Source organism: Entelurus aequoreus, linkage group LG08 (genome assembly GCF_033978785.1).
Source record: "Entelurus aequoreus isolate RoL-2023_Sb linkage group LG08, RoL_Eaeq_v1.1, whole genome shotgun sequence".
In the NCBI taxonomy this organism is placed as follows: domain Eukaryota; kingdom Metazoa; phylum Chordata; class Actinopteri; order Syngnathiformes; family Syngnathidae; genus Entelurus; species Entelurus aequoreus.
The window spans coordinates 13,927,725-13,940,278 of record NC_084738.1 but is presented as its reverse complement, the minus strand read 5'-3'; the positions used below and the strand labels follow the sequence as shown (position 1 = coordinate 13,940,278).

Sequence of the window (12,554 nt, the reverse complement as noted above, 5' to 3'; positions counted from 1 at the left end):
AAGGAAACCAAAACCATGAAGTTCACAACAGCAACTCCACGGCAGGCACCTACCGATGTCATAAGCCAGGAAGTCCGCCGAGAAGCACTTGGCCCCGTTGCTTAGCGACGTGTCGTTGTGGGTGTTGCCGCCAAAGATGAGTAAGGTTCCGCTGAGCAGGGCGGCGGAGTGCAGGTAACGCGGATAGCCGCTTTCACGCAAAATGAACCTTTGCCAAAGTAAAAAAAAACATCAAAAACATGTCAGTAAATGACTTCAAGTTACTTTATGATTTCATATTTCCTACCATGTCCTCATGTTGACATCATAGCGGTAGAGGTCATCCACAAGGCCGTACTTATTAGCGGGCAGCGCCTTGTAGCCCCCGTGGACGTACACGCTGCCGCTGGCTCGGTCGTACGTGCTGCTGTGGCCGTAACCTCCCTGGGGGAAGGCGCCTTTGGTTTCAGGCACAAGCCAGGCGTTGGTCCCTTAAAGACGCACGTTTTTTTTAACATGTGTACAATATTTGTATATCTGTTCAGCAGATATTTTCATTGCCTTTCATCTCAAGCCACAACATTATACAAATAAAACCTGGATGCACTGTAGAGTAGTCAGCGTACAGCTTGTGTACCAGTGTTTATTAATTTTGCACTGAAAATGAGTCAAGACATTACGGTCTATATAGCTGGAAAGATAACAGCGTATGGTCTTGGGCTGCTAGAGTGCTGCTGGCACTTGCAGAGTTGTGGTTCATTTCGAGGAAACATGAATTCCAAACTGTACTGTGACATTCTGAAGCAAAAACTGGGCCTCGTGGCAGTTTTCGAACCTAAAGAGGCCAACACACCACCAAGATTATCAAGTACAGTACCTTGCTGAGGAAACATGTCTTCTCCAGACCTAAACCTAACTGAAATTGTTGGACATCCTGAAGCGGAAAGAAGGAAGGTAGAAGAGTGCAAGGTGTCTAACATCCACCAGTTCCAACAGTGATGTCTTTATGGAGGAGTGCAAGAGGATTTTAGTGCCAACCTGTGCAACTTTGGTAAATTCCAAAGCAGTGCTAGATAACAATAGTGCTCACACCAGATGTACACAGACTACTCTCAAGTATATTCAAATGTGAGGGGTGTACCTCACACAAAATATTATCATTCCAACAAGATGACTCACTCAGATTGTACTCCTGGACACTGCTGATGTAGCTATAGACAGGCGAGTAGCCGAAGATGACCAGCATGATCACTTCGCCGCCGTCCAGGACGACGCAGTGCGCTGTGTGGCCCTCCACCGCGTAGATCTGCGCCTGAGCCGGCGGGCCCGTAACCGGGTTTCTCCGCTGCCACGTCCGGCTGGGGATGTTGAAGACCCACAGCTCGTCCGTCACATTATTCCAGCCGGCCTCCAGCTTTCCGCCAAACATGAAGATGTCATCCTGAGCGGGAGACGAGGTGTCAGGGTAACACCCAATTCAGGCTAATGCTAACATGCTAATGAGGTCATGTTACCTGGTAGGAGGTGAGAGAGTGGCTATATCTGGGCACAGGGCCGCTGTTTATGGGCACCGTGTTCCAGATGCCGCTCTCCAGGTTGTAGCTACAAAGAAATATACACTTTAATGAAACTAATGAAGTGTCCAGTAAAGTGCTTATGAAAGTGGTAGCTGCATCTTACTTGAGAATCATCTGGAAGGAGGTGAAGTTAAACGCGTAGCCGCCCACCACCCACATGACCTTGTCCTGCACCACCGCCTTGTGGGAGGCCCGGCCCAGCGACGTACCGAAGGGCTTGACGCTGGGCAACACCCAGAACGACTCGGTGGAAGGCACGGTGAGGGAGCAGTCCGGGCCTTTGAATAAACACACAAAGACAAGAATGGAGATGATTCACAAAAGTCACGAGGCATCGTTGGCTTTTTCAAGAGGGTTTTGGGTGACGTTATACAACACACCAACCACAGACATGGGTGGAGCGACAGGATTGCAATTATACAAGAATGCAAACAAGGCGGTTTTAATGTGATGGTAAAGCTAAAAGTGCCAAATCTGCCCTTAGATTTGCATTCATCCAGCATCCTTTTTCTATGTTGTTTGTACTCATACAGACAAATAACCATTCACATTTACACATGTGGACCATTTACAGAAGGGCTGTCAATGTCGTTTTCATACAGGGCCACATTGCAGTAATGGCTTCCCTCAGTGGGTCGCATGTAACAGTAAATATATATGAATACATCACCTCAATATATGATCACACAATTGCACATTTGATTATAATTTTGCTAATAAACTGATAACTTGCTTTGAAATCATAATAATCAGCACCTTATTGCTCTTTTATCCTGCACTACAATGAGCTAATGCAACGAAATTCCGTTCTTATCTGTACTGTAAAATTCTAATTTGAATGACAATAAAAGGAAGTTTAAGTCTTAGTCTATATAATGCAAGGTGATAAGCAGAGAATTAGGTATTAATTTTTTAGTAAAATAAAATGCTTGGAATAAAATTTGAAGAATAAATACATTTAGTAAGAAAGATGACGTTTTTTTGACGCACATTATTTGCAGGCTTTCGCGTGCTACAAAAAATTATTTGGCGCCTTGCGTTTCACACCTGTGATTTAAAGCCTGTGATTATTCTAATATGCATGTTTTGGGGGATGTGGGAGGTGGCTGGAGAACCCAAAGAAAACCTACAAAACTCCACACTAATCTATTACGTTGCCCAACTCTATTTTCTTCTGATTACAGTTTACTTTTTTTTTTTTTAAATATATATATTTTTTATGTATCTTAATTAATTTTTTTTAATTCAATTTCCATATATATTATAAAAGTATTTTCATGAAATACATTTTTTGGTTTGATTTTAGTGATAAATATTTTTGGGATTTTCATTTAAATAATAATTTTCTAATATTGAACAAACTGCAAAGGAAAGTGCAATGCAATTGTGGTAGACGACCAAAATGTATACTGCAGCACATCCTTGATGTGTTTATGACACAGCAACATAAATAAGCGGGTTTGCACACCATTTGTTATGTAATTGAACGGGAAAGTGTACGTAAACTTTTAAGTTTTAAAGTTGTGTGTGCCATATATTCAATAAAGTGAATATAACAGTGATAAAGTTCGCTCAAATTAAAAGCCATCATCAGAATTGAAGACAGATATACATTTTAGTTCATGTTGATAATGGTTATAATAAACACACAAAATTAGGTCCTTGCAAATTGTGATCTACTGTATGTGTCGTGCACACAAATGTGGTGTATTTTTGATATGCTCAAGTGAGGAATCAATCGTAAAAAAGTAATACCAGGATAAAAAGTGTTCGTTTGGCTTCTTCTACCTTGCCAGCTGTCGTTGCAAACACACAGCTTCTCGCCGGTGAGGTCGCAGTAGCCGTGGTCGGGGCTGCCGCAGTTATTCCTGCAGTAGGGGATGTCGCAGGCCTCGCCCTTCCAGTATTTGTCGCACTCGCAGTACACGCGGCTGGCCGCCGAGTTGCCGGGCGTGCACTTCCCGTGGCCCGAGCAGTTGTTGGGACATGAGTTGATCCTGGACAAGGAGACCATACTGAGCAGGCGTGGTGATTCAACTGGCAACCTTTGGCTCAAATTTAGCTTGTGAATGATTTGTCAGTTCAGCTGAAGACTTGGGAACAACTTAAAATTGTGCAAAAAATGTTTAAAAAAGCAGAGCACACTTGTCATACAGAAAATATTTTGCTAGCATTTTTGCGGCTAAGCGCTTATGTAAAAAGAAAAGGTATTTGACTAATGTTATTTCCGTAAGTCGTTAAAAACAGCAGAAAGCCCCTGTTATTTAGATGATCTTTTTTTAGTGTAAACTGTCTTAATCAATGACATTAGTGTTGTCCCTATACCAATATTTTGGTACTGGTATCAAAATGTATTTCGATACTTTTCGGTACTTTTCTAAATAAAGGGGACCACAAAAAAATTGCATTATTGGCTTTATTTTTAACAAAAAGTCTTACGGTACATTAAACATATGTTTCTCATTGCAATTTAGTCCTTAAATAAAGTAGTGAACATACAAGACAACTTGTCTTTTAGTAGAAAGTAAACAAACAAAGACTCCTAATTAGTCTGCTGACGTATGCAGTAACATATTGTGTCAGGTATCATTCTATTATTTTGTCAACATTATTAAGGACAAGTGGTAGAAAATTAATTATTAATCTACTTGTTCATTTACTGTTAATATCTGCTTACTTTCTCTTTTAACATGTTCTATCTACACTTCTGTTAAAATGTAATAATCACTTAATACTTGATACTTTACATTAGTTTTGGATGATACCACACATTTAAGTATCAATCCGATACCAAGTCGTTACAGGATCATACATTGGTCATATTCAAAGTCCTCATGTGTCCAGAGACATATTTCCTGAGTTTAAAAACATAATAGAAATTTAAAAAAACAAAAGCTGACTTTGTGATGCTAAAAAGAATCAATGTAATCATAGTAGTATCGACTAGATCAAACCTGGGCAAATTAAGGCCCGGGGGCCACATGCGGCCCGTTAAACTTTTCAACCTAGCCCCCCGGACATTCGCAAATAATTTTTAGACATCTTTAAGATGGAAACTGTAGCTGCCATTATGATGTGCAGTGATGTTTTTAAATTACTGTACGTCTTGAACTATACAAAGTATTTCAACGGTTGGAATCCGTAATTTTGCATGACATACTAGTTACTATGGTAATCTAATTAGTTACTATGGTAATCTGAGTCACAGCAGCTCAGACGAGGCAACAAGCAGTGTGGGTGGGGAGCGTTTTCAAAGAGTGTTTTCAGAGCGGCCAGCCTGAAATGCGGGTGTCAGGGGCAGACGCGGAAGGAGATTTTTACAACAAAGTTCTAAAGCTTAGTGATATATCAGATATACTGTATAACAAATCGTAGGTGTTTTTTTTTTACTTTTTGCGTTCATATTTCGCTGTGTTTGTTGCGTTTCGCTTGATTGTATAATATATCGATCAAGGGGGGGGTGTAACGTTCATATGTTGTCAATATTCAGTGTTTTATCGTTCATAGTTAATATTGTAAATCCCACAAACTTTATTTTCATGTAAATTATGGGTGTCTCATTCAGTAAAACAAATTTTTAAGGCGGTCTGTCATAACGTTTTTAGCATTTAATCAGACATTATTGTGAGGTTTTGTATTAGTGATCCTAAAAATCAGATATACCAGCCCCAAGACACATTTTTTTCTCTAAATGTGGTCCCCGGAGGCAAAGTAATTGCCCAGGCCTGGACTAGATACTCTCCTGTACTTGGTATCATTACAGTGGATGTTAGGTGTAGATCCACCAATGGCGTTTGTTTACATTCAGGAACGGCGTCATTAGCGGTGACGCCGGTGAGCTATGGTGTGTAGTGAAGCATGTTCTGCTATTCCTCGTCCTGCAGGGATGACACTTGTAGGAAACATACTTTATTTGTCATCATGGAGGCGAGGATTAGTGATTTAGAAGTAGCTAAAACACTGCAGACTGCGGATGGACTTTAGTTGCTAGCTCGCATGCCATGTCTTAAAGCACCTCTTCCTGAGGGCGTTTCTGTGTTATAGCTTCACCATTATCTTTAGTTTTTAAACCAAAATGTGTCCGTTCTCCCTTTTCTGTCAACACACTGTGTCTGCTTGTAAGTACTCTGTGATTGTGCGCTGCCGCACATGCTCGTCTTCTCGTAAACCAGCAATGACACGACCATACTTGCCAACGCTCCCGAATTTTCCGGGAGACTCCCGAATTTCTCCCGATTTCCAGCCGGACAACTATATTGGGGGCGTGCCTTAAAGGCACTGCCTTTAGCGTCGTCTCTCACCTGAAAAGGAGACTATTTTATATGTGTCCGTTATCCATAGGTTTATCTATAACCAATAAAGTAGGCAGGCAGGGAGCTATTTCTCAGCGTGTGTTTATTCCAACCGGCACGTTAATACACTGACACACAACATCCGGATTCCCATCATGCATTGCTTCAAAACTACGGCAAGTAGTAATGTCTAAAATTTCCAGCCGGACAAACAATATTGGGGGTGTGCCTTAAAGGCACTGCCTTTAGCGTCCTCTCACCTGAAAAGGAGACTATTATATGTCTCCGTTATCCATAGGTTTATCTATAACCCATAACACGGTGGCCGAATGGAAATAGTCACTCATGAACGGTCAGAGAAGCACAAGGCGGCGGCAACGCAGTATTATGGGCCACCTTGCAAGCAACATCCCGTTCTCATTTCCGGATGTTTTCAACAAATCCGTGAAGGATATGTTCCCGGATTCAGAGATCGCTCGCCAGTACTCAAATGGCAGAACAAAGGCTACTCAAATAGTGAAAGGTAAGTGTTTTTTTTTTTCTTTAAAGTAAGCAGAAAGTACAGTACAGTTAGTAGAACAACTGTGTTTTCATTACTGTGTACTGTACTGTACTATATATATATATATATGTATGTATGTATGTATGTATGTATGTATGTATATATGTATACAGTATATATAAATATATATATGTATACAGTATATATATATATATATACCGTAATTTCCGGACTATAAGCCGCTACTTTTTCCCCTCGTTTTGGTCCCTGCGGCTTTTACGACGGTGCAGCTTTTTTACGGCTTTTTTTTACGGCTTACGGTAACCAGGGGCGCGCACTACCGAGAGCAAAACAAAGAGTAGGAGCGCGTCAGCGACAGTTTGCGCGAAGGAAGTGTTCATGCAAACACCCTCAATATGGAAAACAAACGGAGAAGTGCATATGATGCTGCTTTTAAGTTAAAGGCAATCGATCTGGCTGTCAAAGAAGGAAATAGAGCTGCTGCACGTACCCTTGACTTGGCTGACGACGCCATTTTGGACCTGTTCTTCTCCGACACCGACGGAGAGGATTTCGGTGGTTTTAGTACGCAGGAGGAAGACGATGACACAATGATTAAAGACTGACTACCGGTAATACCGTTGTATTATTTGTACTCTGCACGAATGCTGTTCGCCATGTCAAAGATGTGAAAGTTTGATTGAATGATTGAAAGATTTATTGTTAATAAATGGGACGCTTTGCATTCCCAAACAGTCATCTCTGTCCCGACAATCCCCTCCGTGGTAGCAGGAACCCCTATATACTACGCTAATTACACATCAAAACGCCTGCGGCTTATAGTCGGGTGCGGCATATATATGGAGCAATCTGTATTTTCCCCTAAATTTAGCTGGTGCGGCTTATATGCAGGTGCGGCTTATAGTCCGGAAATTACGGTGTGTATATATATATATATATACAGTATATATATATATATATATATATATATATATATATATTAAAAAAAATATATATATATATATATAAAGAAATACTTTAATTTCAGTGAATTCTAGCTATAAATATACTCCTCCCCCCTAAACCCCCCAATCTCCCGAATTCGGAAGTCTCAAGGTTGGCAAGTATGGACACGACGTGACGACGACGGGGGGCTGGGGGACCGATACTTTTTAGAGGCGGTATAGTACTGAATATGATTCATTAGTATCGCGGTACTGTACTAATACCGGTATACCGTACAACCTTAGACTACATTTGTAACTGTTTTAGCTATTTAATGGTGTGACAATGTTAAGGGATAAAATGGATGGAAAGCTGAAGTACGTACGAGTAGAATATCTCAAATCCAGTCAGGTTGTAGGCAGCATCGCTGAAAAAGTGTAGTAGTGCATAGCCTGAAGTGGCCTCCACCTCAGGAACCGTCTCGTTTCCCCGCACCTCCGGAACAATGAGGCCGCTAAAGCAGAGAAGGCATTTACTATTTGATCATATGTTTTATAGGGATATTTACATTACAAATGACTAAAATGGTCTTGGTCAAGATGGAATTTTTTTTAAATTATATTGTACATACTGTATGTCTGTCTCTCACCTGAAAACAGCAACGAGGGGTGCGTATACGGAGTCTCCATCATATACATACATGTGGTCCCAACTGCATTCTGTGGCAAAGTGGTTGAACCGCAAGCGAAGAACGGCGTTTGGACTGTGGAAAAAGAAGGGGAAAAAATATAGCAATTTTTTGTAATTATTGCCCCTGATAACGGCGCTGTCCTCACAGGGACCGCGGTTGCCGGGGCAACGCAGCAGATGTGCTGGTTCAGGGATGCCGCTTCTCTCTGAATCATGGCCCATTAAAGCAGCCAGTAGCAGTTACAGTTAAAAAACATGGGGGCTCATCCACAATAATCTGCTTTCCCTTGAGTGTGTTTCATTAAAAACAGCAACACTTACAAGCCTTCGATGAGCCAGGTGCACTTTGTTTTGTACTTGTAGCTGACCGAACCGTCCGTGAGGAATCCCGAAGGCTCAGTAAGCCTACAAAAAAACAGACACAGGAGAGAGGCTGTTAACGACAAACATATTTTTTTTTTTAGTTTCGGAAGAAAGGAGGCAACATAAAGCAATTTGAGGGTTTGTGGGTGGAATCAGCAGCCTATATGTCACTGCACTACACTTGCACTAAAGGCTAAACAATGCTTGTGTTCCTGTGTGAATGAACGCCACACAATTACTAGTCTAATTACTGTCTCCGGTGCCACATATAGCGCTTGAAAGTAGATAATAGGTGTCTCAGGATGTTTTGAAGCCACAATAAGAAATCTTCATCAAACATCAAACAGATGCCAGGCCTAATTCATTGCCATATTCTTCATCCGCTTCAACAAATAAACGCCTCAGAAAAAATAGGAATAAAATCACCATGTGTCTCTCATTTAATTAACACAGTGGTTTAAATCTTGATTTGAAGCATCTGTTAAAAAAACGATTTGCTTAATGAATGAATGATCTTTATTGTCATTGTGCATGTACAGGTACGGGTCCAACGAAATTTAGTTTTAAATGTAATAATAATACTGGTAAATCATCACAATGTACTGGCTTTACAATACAGTAGTGTTTCATTAAAAAAAAAAAATGGTAATGGTAAAATGTTTATTTGATATGCACCAACACAAACACAATATTTAGTTTAGTATGTTTTTTTTTTGCATTATTCTCACTTACATAACATTTTCATACACTGATTTATTATGATTTTTTAAATTCCTCCTGACTCCATCCATCCATCCATCCATTTTCTACCGCTTATTGCCTTCGGGGTTGCGGGGGGCGCTAGCCTATCTCAGCTACAATCGGGCAGAAGGCGTTTTTATTTCTAAAAACATAAACAATATTACATTTATTTGATCACATTAACTTTACTTTTTTCTCATATATTACAAAAAATACTTTAGAATAGCATATTAAATTTTAAAACAGCATATTACATTTTAAAACACACAATATTTGTTATATTTAAAAAATAAAGAATACAAATACAATTAAATACACAATAGTGTTTAAATTATATATTTATATTTTAATACATATTTTGTATCGCATATTTATTTGGGAAAAATAGATTAGCAAAAGTTTTTTAAATAAAATAAATAAACACAGAATGCCTGCTCCCTAATAAATGTCCTACTGCAAACTGTGGTATGTGGGCTCCATCTAGTAGTACGCCAAAGAATAACTTCATTAAAATCAAGTGTTTTGTTTTCCTATATTTAAACACAGTACTACTGTTCAAACTGTGTGTTATGTTACAGTGGCCAAAAATATTTAATATACTTGTCAAATAAAACCTATCCCTTGTTTTAAATGAATACGTAGGCCTATTACGCTATTGTATTTTATTGTTGGTCATTACCGCGGTAGCTGGAGAGACAAGTTTTTTCTGAGGTAGTACTTGGTGAAAAAATTTTGAGAACCAATGCCCGACTAAACTAATAAAGCCTTGGAGAAAAAAATTAAACACCCTGAATACCATGTAATGTTAGGAATAACAGAAGTAATACACAATTTATGATAGCTAATGTGTATTTAGCTTGTCAGTTGTTTTGTCTCAAAGCTGTTGTGGATGTGGTGCTTCTGTTAAAAGAGCTTAACCAATAGCATAATCATAAAAAACCGCACACAAAATTGCACATCCTGAAGACGTTCAGAAAGTTGTGCAACTTGTGGAACAGCACAATTATGAATCCTGTCTGATTCTAATCAATGCAAGTCGTCAGAGTAAGGTAATACACCAACTTATTATTATTCTTGTCTTCAAAAAGAAGGAAATATATATGCATTTAACATGTTAACAAAAAATGTCTAAGATATATATATATATATATATATATATTAGTGTTAATTTTGTTGACTAAAAATGTCCCAACTTTGTTTTTCTTCAACAGTGTTAATTTTGACAACAAGTATTTCATTTAGTTGTAGTCATAGTCTTTTGACATTTTTTTCTTTTCTTTTTAGTCATATTTTAGTCATCTAAATTCATTTAACTAAATTCCTCAACATTTTAGTGGACTAAAATTACAGTAAATTGTGTCTACTAATACATACAGTATAAAGGATAACACATCTTTACAGTTGTCTTGAAATATATTTTATTACAGTTACTTCAGAGCACCTCAAAAACTAAATTCACAACAAGACCTGTTTTAGTCAGAGGAAAATAGGTCATTGACGATAACTAAAACAAACATCTTTAGTCAACAAAATTAACACTGATATATACCGTACTGATCACTGGTGATCTGAAGGATACCGCTGCACGTCAAGCTACCAGCGATAACCTCAACATGTGGCTCTCAGCTGTGGACAAGTCAGGACTTCCTGGGAAGTTCAAGGCCTGGATATATCAGCATGGCATCCTGCCTAGTCTCCTCTGGCCGCTGCTGATGTACGAATTCCCAATGACCATCGTGGAGGGATTTGAGAGGAAGATCAGCTCGTCCTTGCGCAGGTGGCTGGGTCTGCCACGAAGCCTAAGCAGCTTTGCTTTGTTTGGGCACAACACCAAGCTGCAGCTTCCTTTCAGTAGTCTGGCAGAGGAGTTCAAGGTTTCCCGGGCCAGAGAAGTCCTGCTCTACAGAGATTCTGCTGATGGGAAAGTATCTTCAGCAGGTGTGGAGGTCAGAACAGGAAGGAAGTGGCGTGCCCAGGATGCAGTGGAGCGGGCAGAGGCAAGGCTGCGGCACAGCACCCTGGTGGGAACCGTAGCTACTGGTCGGGCTGGGCTGGGTAGCAACACCAAACCAAACTACAGCAGAGCCAGAGGAAAGGAAAAACGAAAGCTTGTCCAAGAGGAGGTTCGCGCCGAGGTGGAGGAGGCTCGCTTCAGCAGAGTGGTGGGAATGAGCAAGCAGGGGGCCTGGACCAAGTGGGAGCACATAGCTGGTCGCAAAATCTCCTGGACCGAACTCTGGAAAGCGGAGCCACACCAGTTTAAGTTCTTGGTCCAGTCAGTTTATGATGTCCTCCCAAGCCCTGCTAACCTGTTCACCTGGGGCCTGATAGACGCACCTGTGTGCCAGCTCTGTCAGAAAAGAGGATCATTAGAACACATCCTCAGCTTTTGCTCAAAGGCATTGGTAGATGGCAGGTATCGGTGGCGCTACGACCAGGTCCTGCGGGCAATAGCAGACACCATCTGCACAGGCATCAACACCAGTAAGCGGCAACATCCAACCAAGAGCACAATTGCCTTTGTCCGAGCAGGAGAGAAACCTCAACCCTCCAAGAAGACCCAGGGGGGCCTGCTAACAACAGCAAGGGACTGGCAGCTCTTGGTTGACCTGGGAAGGCAGTTGCGATTCCCAGACATCATCGCAACTACGACACTCCGGCCAGACATGGTCTTGATGTCTGGAACCAGCAAGCAGGTGGTACTCCTTGAGCTAACTGTCCCCTGGGAGGACAGAATGGAGGAAGCTCAGGAAAGGAAGAGGGCGAAGTACGCAGATCTTGTGGCTGACTGCCGGAGGAACGGGTGGAAGGCAAGTCCTTACACCGGGTCCTGGGGCTCCTTGGGATTTGTGGACTGCACAGGAGAAGAGCCATAAAAAACATCTTGGAAGCGTCTGAAAAGGCTTCACGTTGGCTCTGGTTGAGGAGGGGGGACGCGTGGCGTAGAGCGCTACCTGGACACAAGTCGAGGTACTGATCACCCTCGGCTGGGTCGCCCGGGTGAGGGTGTTTGATTAAGACCCGAAACACCCTATGACCCCGGGAGAATCACTGATGATGTGTCCAGGTTGCACCATGAGGTGTATTATAGTACTATGTCAGGTTTGTACTGTAGCATTTTAAAAAGGAATTTAAATGAAAAGTGCATAACAAATAAACAATAATAATAGTTGCTGAGCCCGATCTGGACGTAATCTGAACTGGACCTGGTTTTAAGAACCCTTTTGAACAATCTGATTTCATTGACAACCCGGTCTGGTGAAGTTAAGGTCCTTTGTTTGTTTTGTTTGAAAGTAAAGCAATATAAAAACAATTACATAAAAAATAGTAATTAATGAAAATGTTAGTGGACCAGCACCACACACAATCATGTGTGCTCTAAAGACTGTATCCCTTGCAGACTGTACTATTCTATATTGCAGGAACCAGAAGTTTTTTTTTAATAACAGAAAGAGACAGCCCCTT

At 40.9% G+C, this 12,554-nt stretch overlaps 1 protein-coding gene across 1 annotated transcript in view; it reads right to left on the bottom strand.

The window, feature by feature from the left end:
• The window catches only part of atrnl1b (attractin-like 1b), a 116,406-nt gene that overhangs the window by 93,476 nt on the left and 10,376 nt on the right, over nt 1-12,554 (bottom strand). Inside the window, exons 2-10 of the mRNA XM_062055654.1 lie at nt 8,307-8,390; nt 7,945-8,058; nt 7,681-7,809; nt 3,345-3,553; nt 1,660-1,834; nt 1,494-1,581; nt 1,159-1,420; nt 287-470; nt 54-208 (exon numbers count right to left, since the gene is read on the bottom strand). Coding sequence (XP_061911638.1) covers nt 54-208; nt 287-470; nt 1,159-1,420; nt 1,494-1,581; nt 1,660-1,834; nt 3,345-3,553; nt 7,681-7,809; nt 7,945-8,058; nt 8,307-8,390 — 1,400 coding nt within the window. The remainder of the gene's footprint in view (nt 1-53; nt 209-286; nt 471-1,158; nt 1,421-1,493; nt 1,582-1,659; nt 1,835-3,344; nt 3,554-7,680; nt 7,810-7,944; nt 8,059-8,306; nt 8,391-12,554) is intronic.